At 36.7% G+C, this 25336-nt stretch overlaps 2 protein-coding genes across 2 annotated transcripts in view; one reads left to right on the top strand and one right to left on the bottom strand.

Moving 5' to 3' along the window:
* The first annotated feature begins 1056 nt into the window (after nt 1-1056).
* slc40a1 (solute carrier family 40 member 1) lies at nt 1057-9760 on the top strand. Its single transcript, XM_016294562.1, has 9 exons — nt 1057-1270; nt 1319-1375; nt 1483-1550; nt 2193-2352; nt 2496-2611; nt 3393-3519; nt 5956-6204; nt 6827-7447; nt 7616-9760. The coding sequence occupies exons 2-9, from the start codon at nt 1342-1344 to the stop codon at nt 7927-7929; spliced, it is 1689 nt and encodes a 562-aa protein (XP_016150048.1). The 5' UTR covers nt 1057-1270; nt 1319-1341; the 3' UTR covers nt 7930-9760.
* A 1668-nt stretch (nt 9761-11428) lies between these two features.
* The window catches only part of LOC107602136 (WD repeat-containing protein 75-like), a 22568-nt gene continuing 8660 nt past the window's right edge, over nt 11429-25336 (bottom strand). The window contains exons 7-22 of the mRNA XM_016294546.1: nt 24578-24648; nt 23382-23498; nt 23200-23288; nt 22930-23088; nt 21259-21318; nt 21054-21169; nt 20612-20787; nt 19324-19475; nt 19010-19190; nt 15492-15586; nt 15070-15165; nt 14779-14948; nt 14155-14214; nt 13928-14071; nt 12902-13008; nt 11429-11847 (exon numbers count right to left, since the gene is read on the bottom strand). Coding sequence (XP_016150032.1) covers nt 11649-11847; nt 12902-13008; nt 13928-14071; nt 14155-14214; nt 14779-14948; nt 15070-15165; nt 15492-15586; nt 19010-19190; nt 19324-19475; nt 20612-20787; nt 21054-21169; nt 21259-21318; nt 22930-23088; nt 23200-23288; nt 23382-23498; nt 24578-24648 — 1992 coding nt within the window. The 3' untranslated portion in view covers nt 11429-11648. The remainder of the gene's footprint in view (nt 11848-12901; nt 13009-13927; nt 14072-14154; nt 14215-14778; nt 14949-15069; nt 15166-15491; nt 15587-19009; nt 19191-19323; nt 19476-20611; nt 20788-21053; nt 21170-21258; nt 21319-22929; nt 23089-23199; nt 23289-23381; nt 23499-24577; nt 24649-25336) is intronic.

A 25336-nucleotide genomic window follows, 5' to 3' on the forward strand; every position in this document is an offset into this window, starting at 1 on the left:
ATCTATCCATCCATCCATCCATAAAAAATTTGCACTGATTTTATGCAAACTCTAAATGTCTAAACTCCCATCCATCCATCCATCCATCCATCCATCCATCCATCCATCCATCCATCCATCCATCCATCCATCCATCCATCCATCCATCCATCCATCCATCCATCCATCCATCCATCCATCCATCCATCCATCCATCCATCCATCCATCCATCCATCCATCCATCCATCCATCCATCCATCCATCCATAAAAAATTTGCACTGATTTTATGCAAACTCTTCTGTTTATCATGGCCTGTGTTGTAAAATGTCCTATTGACAGAGATGTACTGTGCACCATTTAGGCCCACGAGTCCAACAGAACACCCATCAAAGCATGTAATGGTGACACACAAAAAGATTGTCTGATGCTAAGAGTAGTGTTGATACTTATATGTGCTTTTAATGGCATACCATTTGAATGATAAACAAAAAAAATGTATTATGTAGTGTAGTGATATATGTAGCCTGGGGCTAGTTCTCACATATCAAACAATAGTAATAATGCTACTATTAATGATTACTTAAATATTAATTAAACATTTGTTGCATTAGTACCCATGATAATACTGAACATGTTTACATGTTGTGACAACATGCCCCAATACTTTCATTATAGCCTATTGTTGACCCTTATCTTAATGTATGCTGTTTCGCTTTGTTCACTTAACCAACAGCTATAGCATATATCACGCATTGCATTTTACTTTGAAGGACAGGACTCACAAAAACATCATTTAAAAGGGGATTAAACGAGGTGTTTGGAATCATGTAAAAGGCACTTGTGGAGAGACAAACATTTGTGACAACTAGCCCCGTCTCCCATAATGTAACATGCAGGCTATATAGGCTTTATATTTTAGCCATATTTATATTTTTGCAGATTTTGACCTTGTTAGACAAGCTCGTGTTATTAAATATGTTTGCTGTGTCACCGAAACTGGTTCTGTCTTTGTTGAGCGCAAGGGGCGGAGACTGGAGTCTACTATCGCAATATATTAGCAGCAGTCTGACCGGAGGGCTGTGTGGTAAACACGGTGCTCGGCTGCGTCCGTGAGCGCGGGTCTGGCCCTTTCGGGATTTATATGTTTTTACACATTTAGTCGTTCTAGAAGAGGCTATTTCTCTCCAACTTCAGCTACAGTGATAGCTAAGTTTGGAGAGGAGAGAAGGGAAATATTCGTGATTTTGCGCAGGAAATATTTGCAGCGAGGATTTACTTTTCTTCTTCAACCTGAACAATACAAAGGAATTGAAATCCTAAATAATAAAACCGAACAAATACAATCGATTTTCAACGCACAATGGAGAGCGCTGCATCTAAAAAACCTTGCTGTGGTAAGTGTTTTACGAATTTGTTTGCTAGTGCTGTGATATGTAAGGAGTGCGCCTTCGGCTTGACCAAAATAATAAATAATCTTGCACTTGAATTTCTGTCTTTTCAGAAAGAGTCGGCGAATTCTTCAAGTCTGCGAAATTCCTCATTTACCTCGGACATGCCCTGTCAACATGGGTAATCCGTGTTTGACAGCCCGTCCTTTTTTTCTTTTTTTTATGTCAGTCACAATAACAATATTTATTTATTTGCATATGTTGCATATATGTTATTATATTTTACTATATTTCATTTTTATTTTGCATATCATTTTTATATTGCATTTAAACTTTAGATTCTTACACACACACATAGATAGATAGATAGATAGATAGGTTAATTGAATCCATTTTATTGTGTCTCTTTAATTTTTTCCCCTTTCACTGAAGGGTTAAATTCCTCTTTTTTTAAATCAGGTAAATTAGACTTTTTTTCATGACAGCGGAGTGACCATTTGAAGATCAGAAATGTCATTAATTTTACTCCAAAACATATATGTTATAAATGTTTTAATACATATGTGCATATACATAAGTATATGTATGTACACAAAAACACACAATACGTACGCACATAGATATCTATTACATTATACAGAATATTATGTGCATTATATATTTTTATTAATGTTGTCTTATATAGATGCATATCCATACCAGATAATATAAGCTGCCAAATACTTATGGCAATTCATTCTTTTGCATTAACCCTATAAAACTACAGTGATATTTCAATCACAGAATTATTTTGACTGATGATCATTGTGTCATTATGTTACAGGGGGATCGGATGTGGAATTTTGCTGTGGCTGTGTTTTTGGTGGAGCTGTATGGCAACAGTTTACTCCTCACAGCCGTGTATGGACTGGTGGTTGCGGGGTCCGTCCTCTTACTGGGTGCTATTATTGGTGACTGGGTGGACAAAAACCCCCGTCTGAAAGGTAAATATGGCAAAGCTCCAAACAGAGCATGCAGAATTATTGTGCAACCTGACACATTGCTGAGAGCATGCATCAGTTCTCATTTGATTATGGCAATTATTCCTACATTTTTTACTGAGTCTGGATTTCTTTCTCAATTTCAGTGGCGCAGACGTCTTTAGTTGTCCAGAACAGTGCTGTCATTCTTTGTGGTGTCCTTCTGATGGTCGTTTTCCAGTTTAAAGTACAGCTTACTACCTTGTACAATGGATGGTTGCTGGTGAGGATTTCAAAAGACGTGACAGTTTGCTTCCTAGTAAAACTCTGACACTATTCATCAGTATTTGCTGAATGTGTAAATAGTTCTCCAAAAGCACTCAGAACTGATTTAGATGTATGTACTAAGAAAGAAACTCTTCATTTCCAAGAGCAGAAGCCTCTTGCTGCAGTTCTTGGTGGCCTCCAGTTTTGTTTTTGCTCCATTTTTATGCAAATGGTTTCACTCTGAATTTGCCTCGCTGTTTAAAATGTTTGGAAAAAAATTTTTTTCTCATAGCTGGCAGTGGAAAACAATCTCCTTATAACAGGATATTCAGTTATTTCAAGCTTTTCAATCATTTCTAACCTATATAGGAGGTAATGCCATCTAAAACATACAGCTCCCTTCTTTTTTCTGCATGGACTCAACTTAAGCTCGTGCTACTGAAACATGACACCTTGATAACAAAACGGTGACATGCTGTCAGCAGAATTCAAGGTTATCATGTGAGCAGAAAGCATGTTGCTTGCTCAATATTAGTCCTTTGAGTCTGTTGAAGGGCTGGAAAGCTTTAACTTTAAATACACAATAACAAACAAAACCTGCTGACATAGTCGTGTCACTGAGGTCGAGAACCCATAGAGCAGACAAAATGGGACTCGTTCAATGAACCGTTTTCTGTTCTGGACTGTTCCTGAAAATCAAGTCAAGCTTTTTATGGCAGTGGACTAACAACAAATAATATTTGCTGCTATTTTAAACAGTGACATATTTTTTAATTACATGTTCTTTGACATTGCAGACTACATGCTACATTATGGTCATCACCATTGCTAACATCGCTAACCTGGCCAGCACAGCTATGTCCATCTCCATCCAGAGAGACTGGGTTGTGGTTGTGGCTGGAGATGATCGGAGCAAATTGGCAGGTCAGGATGTGGAAAGTTTCACCTTCTTTAATGTTCATTACAGTGGCCCAAAAAATATTTGGACAAAACTTGAAATGTATCAACTTCATCCCATTAGGTAACAAGGTCACACTTTATTTTAAAGGTCGGATATTGTCAAAACTGAAATTTTCTGGCTTTTGTCATGATAACTGAGATCTAGGTGCTATGTAACTACCATATACGTTTCAAAACAGTCAGTCCACAGTAAAATGTACACAGCCTGCTTATAGTAGCTGTGATTTTTCACGAACCGTTAACCGACTTCCGTAAAAAGTTGACGTCAGAACTACACAGTCACCGCCTTCAGTCACCACCCCGAGCACCGCCCACCGTCCCACTCTCCTTTTGCCAAACCCCAGAGAACATTGCGGAAACATGTCGAAAAGGTTAACTTTAACCACGAAACCAGATCGGCCGACCTGTAACGTTACACTCTCACTCAAAGGATGGACGATCTGACAGGATTGTTACTATGAGGTGATCACATCTAACATGTATAGTAAAGACAAACTCACAGAGTCTATCTAGTCATGATGAAGATGTATATACATTTCAATTTCAGCAGGAAACTATTTTTACAGCTACATTATTGTTCCAGCCACAATTAATCACAACAATGTATATACAATTACAAATGATTATATATAAATCGTCAGTTTGTTGTTTTACACAGATGCACACAGACATTATTTCATACACGACATAGTCGTGAGATGCAAGAAACATAGACATATGGCAAGAAATCTGTAGACGCGCACATAACAATAAAAGACAATACTTTATTGAACCTTTTCTTATAAGAAGTGTGCGCTGCAAACGCGAGCATTTTTGACGATCGTTTCTGTCCAGTCTGCTCATTTTATCGCGTTTAACCACAGCTGTCGTCGTTTTTTTGTCTGGCAGTGGCAGCAGATATGCGATCAAATTTCTAATTTGAGGCTGTATTATGTTGATTCTGGCACCCAACATCACAACAAGATGATATTTTAAGCTCCTTATGTAGCCGAATCTGCGCGGGTTTGAATGGGCCGCCTCCAGTTTCCCCTTTGTTTTGCTGCCTCCAGCTAGCGCTGTGCCGTTGGCTGACCCTAGTTACCTGTGGTTGGCCTGGTCGTGCGTCACTCAGAAAACAACAGGCCAATCAGGAGAGAGGCTCATGAATATTAATTAGACAGGCCAAAATCGACCTGTTCTCAGCAGAGCTCCTGAGAGAGGAGCTGTAAAAAATATATTGAGATGGTTTTTGGTACTTACACCGCAAATGTATATTCTTAAGGACATCAAAACCTAAAATAAAACTCCAGAAAGGTGTAAAATATGGGATCTTTAAGGTCCAATTCTCGCTTTTAACAAACCATTAACTATGACTTTTGCCTCAATAAACTACTAATTTGCTGCATATTAGTAGTCAGTAAGGTAGATGTTAAATTTAGGTATTGAGTAGGATTAGGGATGTAGAATATGGTCATGCAGAATGTGCTTTAAAAGTAACAGCCAATATGTTATTAATAGGCATGCTAATAAGCAACTAGTTAATAGTGAGAATTGTTCCCTATACTAAAGTGTTACCGATAGCAAAATATCAAATTAATTTTAACCAACTAGTCTCATGGTGGTTTTAAGTAGATTTATAAAGTCAGTTCATCACATTAACTATAGACTTTTTCCACTATAGGTTTGACGACAAAAAAAAATTGTGCAAATCATCTTTATTTTGAAAACAAACATACTTTAGTAAAATAATGTTGTATTTGTATATATTTTTATGTAATTGAATGTGGCTTAAGTGTTTAAATACTTTCTTTTTTTTCGCTCACTGAATTGTCTATAAAACAAATTTCACCTAGTTGAGGACAACTCAAAATACATTACGCCATCAATCATCTTATCTTTATAGCGTGCTTACATCAGCTGTCAGTCCTTATGACTCTCATTTTAAACCCATCAATGTACCTAGTGAACCCAGTAACCTACAGGAAATCCATGAAAGTTAGCACATAGCCACAATCTTTTTTTCTTTTTCTTTTGTTCAGCATGGACACATTAGTTTGATCAAAAGTGACTAGTGAATACACTTGTTACAAAAATATTAAGCAGCACAACTGTTTTCAACATTGTTAATGATAAAAAATATTTATTGAGCACCAGATCAGTATATTAGAATGATTTCTGAAGGATCGTGACACTAAAGACTGGAGTAATGGCTGCTGAAAATTCAGCTTTGTCATCACAGGAATAAATTACATTTGAAAATATATTAAAATAGAAAATTGTTATTTAAAATTGTACAATATTACTGTTTTTCATAAAATCTAAAAATAAAATATTTGCAGCCTTGGTCAGCCTAAGAGATCAGAATATGCCCGGTTTTAACTATTATACTCCCTTTTGTTTTCTATATTTCTATTTTGTTAGATATGAACGCAACTGTAAGAATAATCGACCAGTTAACCAACATTCTGGCTCCAATGCTTGTGGGCCAGATCATGGCATTCGGCTCCCATTACATCGGCTGTGGTTTTATCTCGGGCTGGAACCTGTTCTCCATGTGCTTGGAGTACTTCCTGCTTTGGAAAGTTTATCAGAAGACTCCAGCACTTGCCTTCAAGGCAGGACAGAAGGACACTGATGACCAAGAGCTGATGCATCTCAACGTACAAAAAGGTTAGTAATTCCTCTAACTTTTTTGGCACTTTCCACAAATAGAGTCCCAACACTTTTTTTAAAGTACTACAGACAAAATCCAGAGATTTGTGTAGTGAGCACATTTGGATGTGTTAGACTATTATCTAACATAATATTAAGATAATATAAGTATGCAATATTAATCTGCCTTAAAACACTGATTTTCACCTGCCTCACTTTGTGCACAACCCTGTTACCTATTGGTTTTCTCCCATTACAAAATATGTACATTCCTTAAAATTGTGACACCCTGGAAGTAAATCATCAATTTAATCAATAAGTTACTCAAACTGTAGTGGTCACTGCACTTGTCAACCTCAACCATCTAACCATATTACTAAAGTTTTTTATATTTTATTTTGACTAACAATAAACCAGCATTTGTGGATTAGTTCTTTTCTTCCTTTTTGGACAAATTTCGTAATTAAGCACATTAATAAAAAAAATTTATAGTTCCAGAATCAGATCCTATTTTGCACCCAATTTGTGGAAAGTACTGTTCATTGTGCAATTCAGTTTTCGAAACAAAAAGAGTGACATATCCACTTATATTTATGACGCAGTCATTTTACTTTTGTGGTTTTTCATTTCACTGTTGCAGAGACTGGAAATAGTGAAAACCCAGTTGAAGGCTCCCAGTTAATGAATGAAACCGCTGAGGTGAAGAAGAACACCAGTTGCTGCTACCAAATGACAGAACCCATCCGCACCTTTAAGGATGGCTGGGTGGCCTACTACAACCAGTCTATCTTCTTTGCTGGAATGTCTCTGGCTTTCCTCTACATGACTGTTCTGGGCTTCGACTGCATCACCACGGGCTACGCTTACACTCAGGGCCTGAACGGCTCCGTGCTCAGTCTCCTCATGGGAGCTTCAGCTATATCTGGAATCTGTGGAACGGTGGCCTTCACCTGGATCAGAAAGAAGTGTGGCCTGATCAAAACCGGCTTCATCGCTGGAGTCGCCCAACTGTCTTGCCTCACGCTCTGTGTAGCATCTGTCTTTGCTCCTGGCAGCCCTTTTGACCTCAGCGTCTCGCCCTTCGATGAGGTCTTGAAACATCTGTTTGGAGACAGCGGCTCGCTGCGTGAGAGTCCTACTCTTGTTCCTACGATTGAACCGCAGATCCAGATCAATGCCACTGTTTTTGAGGAAGCCCCACAAGTAGAGTCCTACATGTCCGTCTGTCTTCTTTTTGCTGGTGTCATTGCTGCTAGAATTGGTGAGTAAATGAGCAACCAACAGGAAACAATATAAATAGTTTTTAGACCTGAAAGTTATAAAGCCAACCTTTGAGACCAAAAACAACAATCCATGTTTGTGGTAATTGCTCTGATGCTCTTTTATGTCACAACGTGTGTTTTAATTGATTCTCCTGAATTGCTTTCAGGTCTTTGGTCCTTTGATTTGACCGTGACCCAACTGATCCAAGAGAATGTGATTGAATCCGAGAGAGGCATCATCAACGGTGTCCAGAACTCCATGAACTATCTTCTTGATCTCCTACACTTCATCATGGTCATCCTTGCACCAAATCCAGAGGCCTTTGGCCTTCTCGTGATCATCTCGGTTTCCTTCGTTGCGATGGGACATATGATGTATTTCAGGTTTGCCTATAAAAGCCTCCGGAGTCGACTCTTCCTGTTCTGTTCACCCGAGCAGAAGCCTGATCCCAATATTCCCTCACTTCCAAACTCTGTATAACACTTAAAGAGATCGTAGGCCAATTTCTACTAGAATATCACATGCGGTGTTATTCGAGAACCTCGTCAGGAACCCGTTCCACCTGTTTTACTAACATGCATGCTTTTGCTGCTTGCAGCGCTTGTGCATTGAGTATATATTCTTTGCCATTAGCTAAAATAACAAAGGCAAGAAGGATCTCTCCTTAGTGTAGCTTAGAATAGAAATGTCAAAAAAGCATGCAGTACTTCCCTCTATCATACTTTTTGTTCAAGGTGCTGTAAAATTGCCTGAGAACTTATCACAGGGGAACATACAAACACAAACTCTGGTTCTTATGGACTATACATGCTTTAATTACTTTTGTAAAAGCTCCAAAGCAAAAATGGGCATATTTACTCTACTTTTACATATTTTATTAATTTTTCGACTTTATGGTTGCAGTTAACCTCCAGACTAGTTTTGCAACACGCTTTACTTAAGATAGTGTAGTTTTTGCCCCTCAATGCTTTTTGCAAGCCATGGTTAAAGTCTCTTTAATAGTTATTTGGAGTGTGCTAGTTATTCATTCAGGTATACTTGTATGATGCTTATATATTTATATACATGTAGTCAGTATTCTGTCTCAGCTTCGGTGGTGCTACATTGTTATTATAACTCCTCTGGAAAGCTATGCAGACATATACGGTTTGTACATGTAACCAAAGTGGATTTTTTTTTCACCACGTGGAAGTGAGGGAAATGCAGTGGTTCCTTGTGTTAGACATTCCGAATATTATTGGTGTGAGATTTAGGCCCTGATACACTCACCCCATTGCAACTAAAGTTTTTAGTACTAGATTTGTTTTTGTCTTGTCTGATTTGAAAGTGATTTCAGCACATAATTCTTGTTTTTACAAAGATTGTTACACAAGCACTTTACATGATTACATTTTGTCCATAACAAAATAAGCGCAACAAGACACTTCAGGTATTAACATTTTTGCACAAAATAGTAGCAGTTCTGCATCAAAACTTGGATTATTTTTTTTAAACAAGATTCTCATATCTGCTTCAAAATTGCAACAAAAATGGGATTTTAGAACTAGCTAATCACCCAAACGCCCTCGTGAGTTTACTGCCCTGTAAGTGACGCCACACCTCAGTTTTCCCTTCATTCAAATCATATGCTAATCTGATGTTCCACAGCACAAACTAAACATTACAGACTTTCCTATGAGCCACAAAAGCCAAAATCATTCAGGTACTAACATCCTTTTGACAACCACAGCTGGCTCGACATATAAATTTTGTAATAGTTGTGTAATATTGATGTTGGACACCAGCGGGAATCCACCATATGCACAGAACAGAGAAGGGATTATTAAATCCAGTGTGGACGGCTGGTTTGATGTGCAGCTGGTCACAAACACAGGTGCCAAGATTTCACTAGTTAAATAAGCATTTTTAACTTGTTTCAGGATTACATCACGAGGCCCTTGCGAACACTGTCAGTTTTTAAACACTTAATTGCTTCAGTGCATACTGTCTGTGTTTCTGTGAATGTAAAGCCTTATTTACTTCTGTAAAATATTTTTATATTCTTGTGTTGACTAGTTTGATTTTAATTCAGTTTTGTCTTCCTGTGTAACACCACAGAAGATCTTACTCTTTTCTTTAGCAAAAAATTGTACTTAAAACCCAGTTGAATGTAATGTAAGAACAAATGTACATTATTTTTTATGGAAGCATACTCCTGTTGTGTGGTATACTTGCAATAGTTGTGGTTCACACTCCACTGCAGGGGGAAATATACAACTCAAGACTTGTACTCCATCTCACTTCAACCGAAATAAACAGATTTGTATCCAAATGCAATGTTTGAGTGATTGCAATAAGTAGAGGGGGCGATTTCAAGAGGTTGACTGTGAACCGGCAGGAGCTGGAACACATCCCGCGGAAATAGTACAGGGTCACATTCCTCAGAAGGGTTTGCGGGTAATTTTCTCTAAAAGGCCCTTTTAGAGTTTTTTAGTTAATGCACTGACTAAAAGCAGAGTTCATTTTGGCTTGCATGAGAAGGAAAGACAAAGAACGACCTGATTACATGGCAGTGATGAACATAACGCATGCCCTTCTGGGTGGGCGGCAAATCAGATCGATCTGCTGGGTCTAGGCCTGAAATTTGTATGCAACTTTGTGTTTTTATAACTATCTTCTATGTATATCAGGGCAAAAATATGAAGGCAGCATGCATTTGATTACAGTTAAAACCTGCAGCAAAGTGGGAGTAAAGCTCAACTGAAGTTCGACTTTGCTTGAATTAGAAGTCCAGACACTTCTAATTTTAAAACCATGACCTTTGATACATTTCCTGGAAAACAGTTCTAACACATTGAGGTTTACAATGTTTACCATGTCTGCAGTTTACATTAGTACACAGAGAATAACAGAATTAAAGTAACTGAGATGTTACATACATATATATATACAGTGGGGAAAATATTTACTTGACCCCCTGCTGATTTTGTAAGTTTGCCCACATACAAAGAAATTAAGGGTCTGTAATCTTTATTGTAGGTTTATTTTAATGGATGATGACAGAATACAGACCAAAAAATCCAGAAAAAACACATTATATAAAGGTTGGAAATTGATTTGCATGTCAGTGAGTGAAATAAGTCTTTGATCCCCTACCAACCAGCAAGAATGCTGGCTCCCACAGACAGGTTATGTGCCCATGTGGAACACAAATTAGTCCTGCCACTTTAAGAAGTTACTCCTAATGTCAGCTCGTTAGGAGTATAAAAGACACCTGTCCACACAATCTGTATCTTCCATTCCAACCTCTCCCACCACCACGGGCAAGACCAAAGAGCTGTCAAAGGATGTCAGAGACAAGATTGTAGATCTGCACAAGGCTGGAATGGGCTACAAGACCATCAGCAAGAAGCTTGGTGAGAAGGAGACAACTGTTGGTGCGATTATTCGGACATGGAAGAAATACAAAATAACCATCAATCGGCCTTGGTCTGGAGGCTCCATGCATGATCTCGCCTCATGGGGTAAGGATGATCATGAGAAAGGTGAGGGATCAGCCCAGAACTACACAGGAGGATCTTGTTAATGATCTGAAGGCCGTTGGGACCACAGTCACTAAGCAAACCATTGGTAACACACTATGCCACAATGGACTGAAATCCTGCAGCACCCGCAAGGTCCCACTGCTCAAGAAGGCACATGTACAGGCCCATTTAAAGTTTGCCAATGAACATCTAAATGATTCAGAGAAGGCTTGGAAGAAAGTGCTGTGGTCAGATGAGACCAAAATTGAGCTCTTTGGCATTAACTCGACTCGCCGTGTTTGGTGGGAGAGAAATGCTGACTATGACCCCAAGAACACCATCCCTACAGTCAAGCATGGAGGTGGAAACATTATGCTTTGGGGCTGTTTTTCTGCTAAGGGTACATTCATAAACAAGTTCATCATTAAAACGCACAAATATCAAATATACTGAAATAAATTCAACGTCACAGTAAATTGTTCAAAAACTTCTTTATAAATTGTTGATGCAAATTGGATGAACATTATACTAACATTCAGAGTTACAAAATAGCTTTGTTGTCCCAAAAAGAATCATCAAACCACTAATGGGCTGCTGCAGTCCAAATAAACAATTACTAACCAACCACTGGTTTGAATCTGAAGCAAGTTGGGAATAATAAAAAAAACACATTAACAGGATTGTGAAATTGCTTCATCATGGTTTGGAGTCAATGAGGTCAGCCATCCAACTGAAGTCAGTCTTTCTGACCCTCTTCAGTTCTCTCTCTTGTGCTTTAGAAAGCTTCAGCATCACCTCATCCACTGAACCCTGGACTCTGAGCTCCTGTTGACTATCACATGCCTCCATTTCCTCCTCAGAGTCCTCTTCCTCTTTCTCACTGTCCATTTCCTCTCTGAAGGCATGCCAGAAGCAGCAAAAAGGAAAAATAATAACTTATGTGCTTGCAGTACAGAGCATCTCATGAAAAAGAGAAGGGAAACTGAGAAGTAGGCATGTTAACTGTGGTGAACTTTCAAAGAAAATATATGTTCAAAAATATTTATTATTAGGGTTGGGAACCCGAGAACCAGTTCTTATTCAGAACGTTGTTTTTTGAAAAGAACCGGAACCATGAGCAATTTCTAAGTTTCTGTTCCGAAAATGGTTCTGGTGCGATACGTGACCAAGCGCTGTGAGCAGCCTTGCGCCGGTGTTTGCCGTAAAGGATGTCACAAACCAAATAACAAAAATTATTGCCGCTCTGCCTCTTTAATTACTGAGCACATTGTTTCCCATGACGCGCACTCCACACGCACCGCATCTTTAACTGCCGAACACATAGTTTTCCACGACTGTACATGGACCGGCAGCGCGCAGCTCCTGCCGCCACTAAATTACATTAAATTTGTCCCATATTGTCATTAATATACATACTGACTTCAACTTGGACCACTAAATAAATAGACTGCTACTGTTATGTAAGTGTACAGGTCATTTCAAGAGTGATAAAGTGATAGAAAATATTTATTTTCATGCATTTTAAATGTTTAAAAATGTGGAAACCACTCATTGCATCACACCATCTCCTGACTGCATTATTATTTGTCAAATAGGGGCTTTATGGAGTGTGTGTATACATGGTTATAAGTATAACAGTTAATATTTCATTTATTTAGGGAAATGATCTGGTGTCTTAGCCCTCAAGGGACTGTTTGGCCAACCAGCTTTTTCCTGCTTGAAAAGCAAAATGTTATTGATAGTGTAAAAAACATTAACTTTGAAGCACATGTGACTGATGGACTAGCATTACTCAACATTACTTACTACCTTACAGCAACACTACATTCAATGAAGGTAAAATAGTGTAAAAAAAAAAAAAGTTATTCTAATGGAACCGGAAATCGTTCTGGAACCGGAAAATTTCTAACGATACCCAACCCTATTTATTATGCATGTGAACAAAGTACCTGAGGCAGTCTTGCTGGACTCCAGTGTTGGAGATCAGGAGGGAATTGACGAACATTGAGCACAGGACTGACGCAGCAGGTAGAACATGAGCTGGTGTGTGTAACAACTAAAACAAAAATAAAAATAAAGAGGAGAGATGTTACAAGAAATAAATACCTAAAGTACTACTTTTTTTTTTTTACAGTACAAACAGTAATATTGCTAAATATTATTACAATTTAGTTTTCCATTTTAATACATTAAAACGTCATTTATTCCTGTGATTACATTACATTAAAATATATAAAAATGTATCTTATTATAAAATATATCTTATATTGTAATACATAATATTGTCCTGTAAAAAAATAAAAAGCAGCATTTAATAATAGTGATAATATAATGTGTGACCCTGGACCACAAAACCAGTCATAAGGGTCAATTTTTTAAAGTTGTCCAAATGAAGTTCTTAGCAATGCATATTACTAATTAAAAATTAAGTTTTGATATATTTATGGTAGGAAATGTACCAAATTTCTTCATGGAACATGATCTTTACTTAATATCCTAATGATTTTTGACATAAAAGAAAAATGGATCATTTTGAACCATTCATTGTATTGTTGGCTATTGCTACAAATATACCAGTGTGACTTAAGGTTTAGTGGTCCAGGGTCACATATAATATATTATAATAAAGTAAAATTATAATAAAGTATAATAAAGTACCTGCCAAAATGTTGGAAACATTACAATTACCCGCAAATGGCCTTAAGCAATTAACTAAATAAACCGTGAAAAGATTGTTTTCTAAAACATGGATGGAACGGTCCTAAAAGAGAGCTGTATGAGCAGCGCCATTTCTTTTCGCAGTTTATCTAGTTAATTGCTTAATTGCCATTTGCGCAATTTCAATCATCATGCAGTAACCCATAAACCCCCCACCATCACTCTGATTACTCTAGTCTTCAGTGTCACATAATTCTTCAGAAATATAATATAATGAATAGAGAGCCTAGAAAGCCTACATAGGTGAAATGACTTACTTCTTTGATGGTAACGGAGCCCTGTGGCTGTTGGGGTTTGTCAGCCGCTGGATGGGACTGTGTGTTGAGTTTCTGCTGCTGTTGTCTGTGTTTGCCCAACAGCAGGTAAAATGGTGTTACAGCAACACTGTCATCAATGACAAGCTGCACAAAAGACACACGAGAGAGCGGTTACTTTGGGGGTCTTCTAAATATGTGAGAATAAGGATAGGGTAAAAAAACAATACCTGTTTACTTGAAGACAACATTCTGTCCTCCTCTGTTGCTGTGCTGAAGGTCAATAAATCCTGATAATTGAACACAGTGTATTTTAGTAGAAATGTCAGGACACAATATGCACAGTATAGTATTAGAACATATTCACAGGCTACCCACAGTTCACCAGGACTATGTAGTTGTTTACAATTATTATTACTTACAAAGCAATTTAACCTGTATCTAGCTCAATATATTTTATTATTATTTATAATTTTAAATGTATTATTTCATTTATATATTTTAATAATTTTTTAAATATTTAAATATTATATTTACATTTAATAAGTTAATATAATGTAAAATAAAAAATAGAAAAATGTATAATTTATTATATAAAAATGTTATAATTGAAAAGATTTTTCTAATAAACTTCAACCTTAATTTTCAATATACAAATTATATAGCTTTTAACATAAAAAAATATTATAATATATTAATGTTCATGTCTTTTGCAGGAATTAAAAACTATTTTAAAATCTAGGTTTTCAATGAGTGTGGGAACTAACAAACATTAAAAAAAAAAAGAACCATCCTACTGTTGTGTGTACATGTGTTTATAGGCCGTTGTGTGATTACAAATATCACTGAAATACCATGTTTTGGGTGAGGAAGTACAGCTGAGATCTGTTGAGCCACTGAGAACTTTCGTCACAATTGTTCAACAGCTCTTCTCGAGGAACAAAGACGGCACGGTGTACCTTCTCTGAACACACGTTCTTATTGGTGAACAGAGGCCGCGGCTCGCTGGGTTTGAAAACAAACACTGTATAGAGACCAGAAAATAGTGTGCATAAGTCTGATACATTAAAGAAACAAACTAAGAGCCCCAATAATAAAAATACACTTTACTGCTAAACAAAGGAGATGACCTTTCAAACACTTACGGTCTGTATGTTTAGACTGGTATGAAAAGGCGGCCACATTTTCTGACAAGGGGTCTGGCTGCAGCTTGGAAACTTCCACAGATGAGCTCCACTCCACTGTTGAGTTAAGGACATTTGACATTAAATGAAACTGACCGACTAAGCTAACTGAGCAAGCCTAGTTACCCACGAGCAGTTCACCCAAAAATTAAACTCCTGACATTAATTACTTACTCTCAGGTTGTTTCAAACCTGTATACTCTTATTATTTTCAAACATTTACAGTAATCAAGAGTTGTCAAGCTCCTAAAAGGAACAAAAAGCCCATGAAAAAACCCCATAAAAGCAGTCCATGTCAGGGTTATTATAGTTTACTAAAACCATTCTTGGGGGAACTGCAAACTGCAAATATGAAATTTGAACCAATTTTAATGACTACTTACATGCACAAGTGAGGAGATTCCAGCAGCAGAGAAGGTTTCTAGTGGTCGTGCCAAGCAAGTATTTGGAGCAGCTTAACCGGCCGAAACAAAGGTCCCTGATGGATCAAAGTAGCTGCCTTTAGTCGGTTTCACCAATTCAAAGACCACCATGATCAGCAAGACCCATGTCAGTTACATATTTCATCAGATTAGTCACTGTGAGTGATAATCAGAAACTGATATGACACAGCAACAAACAGTTTAAAACAACATTAACATTAAATATCCAGAGGTCTTATAATTGTACCAAAAGTCTACAAAACATCAAATGGATTCAGTTTTGTGTGTGTGTGTGTGTGTGTGTGTGAGAATGAAATCAAACATGGTGCAAAGCTGCCCACGATTTTATGGCTCAATAATTAAGCGTGAGAGGATTGGAAATACTGTACAAAGCAGATTTAGCACTCGCAAGTTCCTGATTACTATAACTACAGATCCACATTCCATGCTTCATGATACAGTAAAACAGTAACTTAAAAATCTGTCCTCATGTTATCTTCAAATCATATGACAAAAGACATTTAAAAATGTACTGGTTATGCTTTAACATACAATTACAAAAAATGTGTTGAACTCGAGAACCAAATCAGTCTGATTAGTGAACCAATCACTCGGATTCAGATCAACCAATTCACTGAAAAGATCAGACTCAAAAGAACAATTTGTTCACAAATTGGACATTGCTACTTTTCTAATCAATACTTCAAAGAGAGCCGGGGCAGATGTGAAGATTATAGTGAATAACTGCTAAATTTCAATCCGTTCTTCATACAAAGTTATCATTTATCTCCAAAAGATTTGCAATATGGTGCACAAAGTCATACAAATCTCTTTCGTGGTGCTTTCACTGCAAGGAAAAGTAACAATTTCTTGGACCATCATGACAGATTTTTCATGTTTTAGCGAACTCATCCTTTAAAGGGGTCATATGATGCGATTTCAATTTTTTCTTTCTCTTTGGAATGTTACAAGCTCTTGGTGCATAAAGAAGATTTGTAAAGTTGCAAAGACTAAAGTCTCAAATCCAAAGAGATATTCTTTATAAAAGTTAAGAGTCAACCACGCCTACCTAAAACGGCTCGTTCTAACACGCCCCCACATGTCTACGTCACGATGTGGGAAGATTTGCATAACACCACCCCAATGTTCACGCAAAGAAGGCGTAACTTTTATTCTCGCTGTAGTATTGTTGTTGCCGCCGCCGCCGCCATGTTGTGAAGGCGCTGCGTGTGTCGTTGTGAAAGCGAAACTAATAAAAAGAAAGAATAAGTCATTATATTCCATAATTATGTACCCACTGGATGCATAAAATGCCTCGTTTATAATGGGTTTTAATGTTTTTGTCTCGTCGCTCCGGCCGGGACAAGGCATCACAATATGGTAAGGGGCGTAACATTTCCATCACACACTTGAGGTTTTCGGCCAATTACAACGCACTGGATAGCTGGCCAATCAGGGGACACCTCGCTTTTCAGACCGATGAGCTTTGTAAAAATCGACGCGTTTCAGAAAGACGGGGCATAGAGGAGAAACAATAATGTACAGTATGTGGAAAATAATGTGTTATTTTTAACCTTAAACAGCATAAACACATTTCATTACACCAAATACACAAAATAATGTTCTTTTCAGCAACATCATATGACCCCTTTAAGACCAATTTACTAGTGCTGTCACAATACTGGAGTTTATAACAGAAAATGTCTTAAGTAACTGACACATTGCATTCCCAAAAGCATGTTAAACAAAGAGATGGAGTTCACTGTATTCACTGTGAACTGAGGGGCTGTGTACACGACAATGTTTTCAGCCAAAAACGGTAAACTTTTTATGCGTTTTGCCTGTTCGTTTGCACGACAACGGCAATTTGGGGACTGAAAACGCATCATTTTGAAAATGGGTTTCAAAGTGCACGTTTTTGAAAACGCCACTGTTATCGTTTCTGTGTAAACGCCCAATACGGGAATCTTTGGAAACAGTGACGTCATGCACGTGCGTAGTACGTGTTAGCTATGTAGACATGCGAGGTTTAGGCAAGTGCGAAGAAATACACAACAATGGCAGATTACATGGTAGTGTTGTTGCTGCTCAAGAGTTTGCAAATGCAGCTAAAGCTGCTATCGCTATGAATGAGGAGTAGAGCAACAGTCGGTGTCATAGACTGTAAAAAAAGATGGACGACGCGTCTCCTATTCCTTCCACTATAGAAAAGTGAAGCCAAAGCATCTCAGTATGGCCGCTGCCATCTTGAGTAAATGACGTCATTTGGAGTCCGAGTCGGCGCAGTAGTGTCGTGAGGTGGAGCCGTGGTATCAAATTCCCACAGACTCAATCAACCATAATGACACGCCCCGTTTTTATAGCATCAAATTACTAGCTAAATATCAAACTTATCACAATAACGAACAATTTAATATATATTAGCATGATAACAACTAACTTAAATGACCAAAACCATCTTTCAGAATATTGTATTGGAAGCGTAATAAATTTTTTTATTTTGACTCAAGTCCCATTCATTTACATGGAGAGGGCGGGGTTTATGACCTGTACTGCAGCCAGCCACCAGGGGGCAATCAAAGGGCCTGCAGCTTCACTTTTCAGGACGTGTGAGGCATACCCGGGTCGGTGTGGTGATTTTAGTGACAGAACTCCCGCCCACAAAGAGCTAATCGTCACTTCCCTACAGGTACCGTTTACTAACAAGGTGACAGCGCCAACTACTGGCATATGTAATACAGTGTTTTTGGAAGTTTTCGCGGATATGTTTAAACGCAAATTGTTTTGAAAACGTTGTCGTGTATATACGTGAAAAAACGCAAGGGAAAAAACGTTTTTGACTACATCGTTGTCGTGTAAACGTAGCCTCAGCCACTGAAAAAACTGGATCGTGATTGCTTAGCTCTAAAACATGCAGCACAATATTAAAATAAACATTTACTGTCGGAGAGAGAAATGAGAGTGAGAAAGCTGGGCTTGTATCAGTGTATTGATATTGCAGAAAACTAGAACTAAAACCATTTCAGTACTGATATCTATTAAAAAAAACTCTACAATTTACTGCTTGTGTAATACAGGGAGGTAAAGAGGAACCTTGTTATTCACAAGGAATGTCATGCACTTTTTATCCGAGCTGCACCTAATGAACTTCCTTTTTTCAAAAAAACAAAAAAAAAACAATGATGGAGCGAAACTGTGTCCCTGTTGACCCTGCAGGACTTGGCTTGTGCTCAACTCCTTAGCAGGACTGAATCCCCACTCTGTCAGGCCACGATCTACATCTTAATTAGTAAGTTACTACTATTCAGACTGTGAACAGTTTAGTGAATGCTAATTCACCACTCTGAATGGGAAACACATCTAAAGACCTCATGAAACCTGTGAAACCCGTTCCAAACGCATCAGAAAAAGTTTGGACTGGCTGTTTTGAAGACGGGGAACATTTACAGTACCCTGAGTGGTAAAACAGCATGTCGCACCTTATTATTCCAGGTGGTTGGCAGAGGGTGGTGAGCATCTCCCAGGTTTCTGGGCTCCATATGGTAATGACTTCTTGGAAGCTCACCGCCAGGAGAGAGCTATCGGCTGAGAAACTGCAGTTTGTGGGCTTTAGGTTATGGTAGCTGCCCACAAAATCACACGACCAGAAGTTCTGGTTCTCTAAAACACAAATGGAAATGTTGCGGAACTTGCGGTGAGACAGGAATGTATGGATTCAGACTCGTGACCTTTGGTGTTTGGCTTCTCAGTCCAACACTAACACCTTTGCAAATGTCTGAGGGGTTTGACTCACGTTGTGTGTCTGCGTCAGCACCCTGACACCATGCTTTGAACTGGCCGTCTTCTGCTATGGTCACCAGCATGGTGGTCTCCTCAGAAGAGCTGAAGCACATGGATATAATCCGATCCGTGTGGGCAGCAGTGATGGTAGTGTTCAGTACGAAACTAATGGGACAGAACAATACACCAATTACAGTCCAGAAATAAAGTCTGTTTAGATATATGAAAATTTGTATACTATAATTCAAAAGTTTGGAGTCATTTTTTAAATATAAATTAAAAGAAATATAGACATTAAAGGCGTATTATCATGTTACAAAAGATTTCTATTTCAAATAAATGCTGTTCTTTTGAACTTTCTATTCATCAGAGAATCCTAAAAAAAACTAATCTTATTTTCACACAAATATTAAACAGGACAACTGTTTTCAACACTGATAATAGATGTTTCTCGAGCACCAAATCAACATAATATAATGATTTCTAAGGATCATGTGACACTGCAGTAATGACTGATGAAAACTCAGCTTTGCCATCGCAAAATTACATTTTAAAATAGATTAAAATAGAAAACTTTTACATTGTTATAATTTCGCATTATTACTGTTTTTTTCCCTTCATTATTGTTGTATTTTTGATGGAATAAATGTAGCCTTGGTGAAAAGACTTCTTTAAAAAAAAAACAAATAAATAAATGTTGAACTGTAGTGTATAAAATTCTTTAATTTTTTTGCCATTGCAGGAAAAAAGTCCTATGGCAGACCTGTGACAAAAATACATATCTAAAAGTGAAAATAATAATAATAATGAAGTAAAAAAAATAAATAATATCAGTCATATATGTATGTGTATGTATATACAGTATATATATATACAAACATATATATATATATATACAGTATATATATACAGTATATACACAGTATATATATATATATATATATATAAATATATATATATATATATAAAATTGACCAGACTTTTTTTATTTGAAATATTCTATTATTGTTTATCAGGATTTCTTTTTTATTATAATTTTTCTAATAAACATAAGGTTTAAGTGATAATGTCATGGTTATGTTATTGATATGAAATGGCACAAATACAATTATTTTTCAATTTAGATTTATTATTTAACTAATGAAGGAAGGACCAGTGTCAAAATATTTGATTGTTCATTTGAAGTGATATATTATTTGCTTGTGGACTATGAGAAATGGCAAATGATATGGCAAAATCGTACATTTCTTGAATGAATCACATGTTTGACATTATTCAAATCGGCAATCTAGCATGAACACCTTTGCGTTCTTTCATCGAAAGCCCACAGTTTGAGGAAAAACTCAAGATCAGAGGATTTCTGTCCCCTTTCCTCCACCGTAGCAAGCCAGGACCCTTTTATGTCAAAAGCAGCCTTCGCCACTTCAAACTGATCCAGACCCGCTTCATAAATATATTCCTGCTGCACTATGTCCAGCTGTGAATGCAACAGACAGACCGTTACACAAAAATCTATGCAAAACATGATGAACAATGTTTGACAAGAAGATCCCACAGATCATGTGATTTCACCTGAAATATGTTGGGTGACAAAAGTACATGACCCTTGTCAGCAGAACACACAAGGATGGAACTAATACGTCAACATGTGATTCCATTTTTTCCAGTACATACTTCCCCATATAACTGTTTATTTCAGAGAAACGTTAAGCACTATCAAAGTATTGACTGCGACAGACTCACATTGTAGAGATGCTTGTCACGCAGCAGGGAGTAGAACTGTAAATGACCCGGTTTCCCATTCAGCACTAAAGCTTTACTGCGCGGGTCAATCATTAGATCGGTCAAAACGGCATCTCCTGAAAGCATAAAAAGCATCGGAAGAAATAAACATTTACTGCAATAGTTATGAAATCTGAATGGTTCATGCAAATTAGATTTTACAAACCTTTGACTAAACCCTGAAGTACTCCACACACTTTAAAGCTGCTCTCGATAACTGTGATCTCTGAGGAGGAGAAGGCAAATGACAAACCAGAAAGCAGTCAGAAATTATAGCATACTGAAATATGTGGGTAAAGACTGACTAAATTTGAATCTCTCAAAATGTACATCATAATTCATCCACAAAACAACAGTATGACCATATAAATTACAATCTGCATGAAGTGAAGCCATTAAGGTTTTTTGCAATGCAACATTATTTTTTTTCTGCCCATATTTTCATTAACTTTATTAGTGCCTTAATCCAGTGTGATTTTCGAAACGGTTTGTCCTGAAACCACAAATGGGGACCAAAATAAACAGCAAATCAGAACATAAACCACCGTTCAAAAGTTTGGAGTAAAAAATATTTTTTTGAATGTTTTCAAAATTCTTTAATGGTCACAAGGCCACATTTAATTAATTAAAAATACAGTTTTTATAAAAAAAAGTAATATAAAATATTATTACAATTAAAAAAAAAACGTTTTTTATTATTTTAATATAATTTTAAAATTTAATTTATTCCTGTGATGGTTCTTGGAATAAATTCCTGTGACAAACTGAATTTTCAGCATCATTACTCCAGTCTTCAGTGTCACATGATCCTCCAGAAATCATTCTAATATGATGTGTTTTGGTTTAAACAATGTTGAAAACAGTTGTGCTGATTAATATTTTTGTGGAAACCATGTTAATTATTTGTTAGGATTTTTTGATGAATAGAAAGTTCAAAAGAACAACGTTTATTTGAAACAGAAATCTTTTGTAATACTATAAATGTCTTTACTAAAACGTTTAATCACTCTAATGCATCTTTGCTGAATATCCTTGCAGAAGTTCTTTTAAAAACAAAGTCACACTGACCCCAAACTTTTGAAGTGTAGAGTAATCTGATGTTTAATGTACTTAATGTTTTGTGGAGTGGGATTTTGGACCAGGAAGATTTCACTTTTATACTGTAATACTTAAAGGTAATTTATAAAAGTACAACAAATACCGTAATGTATAATTACTTGACAAGTTTTAATAATATAGCACTTTATCATTATAATATGTGACCCAGGACCACAGAACCAGCCATAAGGGTCAGTTTTTTAAAATTGAGATTTATATATCACCTGAAAGCTGAATAAATAAGCTTTACATTATGTTATGGTTTGTTATGATAGGATAATATTTGACTGAGATACAACTATTTGAAAATCTGGAATCTGAGGGTGCAAAAAAATCTAAATACTAAGAAAATCGCCTTTAAAGTAAGTTTTTAGCAATGCATATTACTAATCAAAAATTAAGTACAGTAGGAAATTTACATAATATCTTCATGGAACATGATCTTTACTTAATGTCCTAATGATTTTTGGCATAAAAGAAAAATCAATAATTTTGACAAATTCCATGTATTGTTGGCTATTGCTACAAATATACCCCAGCGACTTAAGACTGGTTTTGTGGTCCAGGGACACATATGATGAATGAGGTATTTTCATGTTCGCATTAAGATAAGATTTGGGGTGCATGAAAATGAATCACGTATAAAAAAAAAAACCTTAATTAGTCTTTCTTTATACAAAAAATATGTAACTTAATTTTGGAGTGAATTCCCAGATTCACCACAAAGATAACGACTTACTGTTGTCTGAATGAGAGGTGCAAAACAACTGCCCATCAGATGATGCTGATATATGTAGAATGGATCCTCCGAGACGGGGCAGGAACTCTTTTCTGTTGCCTGCCCCATACTGCCACTGGACAAGCACTGACTCAATGCCTCCACTCAGCAGATGAGTGCCTGTAGAGACAATAACAGCGATGTTTTCTCAGATGGGGACTGTAACACACATTTAACACAGCGGAAGAAGTGAAAAGGTGTGAGAAACACCCAAGCCACAGTACTACCCACCTTCTGGAGTAAAACACAAAGTGTTCACAGCATTGTGATGCCAGTGCTGGGTGGAATATGTGTACTCTTTTTTGTGAATGAAGTTTCTCCTGTAGCAAAAACAAAGTTCATTTAAACTTCCAATTCTGATCACGTGACCTGCACATTAACTTTAAAAACTGGATGGAGAGCTCTGGCCTTACCAGAGGCGGATCTTTCCGTCTTCATGGCCGGTGGCGATGCAGTCGTCTGTTGGGTGACAGGTTATGCATGTGAATGCGTTTTGGGCTCCTTTCTTATCTGTGGCTTTTAGAGAAAAACTACAAAGAGAAAAAAAAGAGTGGATATTTAAAGAAATACTTCACACAATAATAAAAATTGCCATTTACATGCATGTTTCACTGACTGACTTCCATTTAGCACAAAAGGAACATTGTTAAAGAATGTACATTTAAATATAGTATTTTTAGTAAAAATAAAATAATAATAATAATAATTTTAACAGATATTACTACAGATTTTTTTTGTCCAACCACTAACCACTACATTGTACCAAACCGATTTTTAATTGTTTTATTTTGCTATTTGACAATTAAATTACAACAGCAACACAGCAGGAATTATATTTCATTATTAATAATCTTTGTTAATTTTTTCTTTGTTTTGGAATACACCACCTAATTATTAAGATACACATTTCTCACTTAATTATTGATAGTTGATTAACCACCAAAATTACACACCATCACAAAAATCCATAGTACAACGATACAGAAATATAAACCAAGTGATCAAACAAATACCAAAACATTGTTTCTCTTGTGACAGTTAGTTAGCATTATGATAATGAAAATGTGATTTTGGGGTTTCTTGTTTTTTTTTTCACATTACAGTAATGACATGTGGGGGATGTATAAAAATGTCACACACACAAAAAAAGAAAATCTATTTTAAAAAATACATGTTTATTTTATTACAGGACATTTCAAAATACATATAACTTCCAAGCCTAATAATCAATAGTCAAGCTGTCTTAGGGAGATAATAGTTAACAGCAAACTCTTGTTAGCTGCTATTCTAAAAAGCACCTGAATTATGCTATTTATTAGTAGGCCAATAACCAAATTACTTAAAGTGTGAATATTGGTCATACCTTTTGAGTCATACAGTTTTTAAACGACTAAGTAGCCTAAATGACAATTTTGAGGTGAACTATAAGGGTGTTGTTGTCTCAACTTATTTGTTGTTTTCCCAAAAATTAAAAAAAGAAAGGCAAAGCTCAAAACAAGCTCTATTACACATGTTGTGTTTCCCGAGGCCAGTAAATAAGCAGTGCGGTTGAACACGTTCCTACATGTTCTGACCTTAAAAAGGCTATTTAGGATACAGTGGTTATTACCTGCACGTCTTCTGCTTCCTGAAGAAATAAACATTAAGTTGGAGACGCCTGGCAAATGCTATGTATTCCCCCTGAAAACAATATACAAAAAAAACACAATGTTAAGAAATGACTTTTTCTATTGAGCTAATTGCAAGGTTGCTGGTTCAATGTCTTGAGATTGAAGAAACACGGGTCCACAACAACAAACAAGGTTCAAAAGTCATGATGTGTAATGGCTTTACCAAAACAACTAGTAAAGGTTCAATAGGGTTGCACACGGCACTCAGTCTACAAAAATAACACCAGCATGTGCCACACTAATTAACCTACAGGGGTTTAAAAACCATGTTTACTTCACCACATCAACACTTACATGGAAAATGACTGTGCAGGAAGCCGACAAATTTATCCATAACAACCTGAGCAGGTATAAAATAGTGTTCACCCAGAACAACCTTCCACAGCCAGACATGAACTAACATTTAGTATTACATTATAAATAAAAACAGGCATACAAGTTGGATTTTAGGGCCTCTTTGGTGGGGAGATTTTTCCAAGCAGTCTATATTGTTGGTAACTGTAAACTTTATTTAAAAGATCTGGCCTCAATATCATTTCTGATTGAGTCTTCATAGAAATATCCAATATCGACAGATACTGAATTCTTTATTGCGAATGCTTATTTCCCATATTTTACACTTAGATTAACTTTGATGTCACCTAATGTTCACATTTAAAAACACTAATAATTTAATACTGTTAAATGTAGTCTTTAAC

The sequence above is a fragment of the Sinocyclocheilus grahami genome, unplaced genomic scaffold (assembly GCF_001515645.1).
Source record: "Sinocyclocheilus grahami isolate Dianchi unplaced genomic scaffold, SAMN03320097.WGS_v1.1 scaffold320.1, whole genome shotgun sequence".
NCBI classification, from domain to species: Eukaryota; Metazoa; Chordata; class Actinopteri; order Cypriniformes; family Cyprinidae; genus Sinocyclocheilus; species Sinocyclocheilus grahami.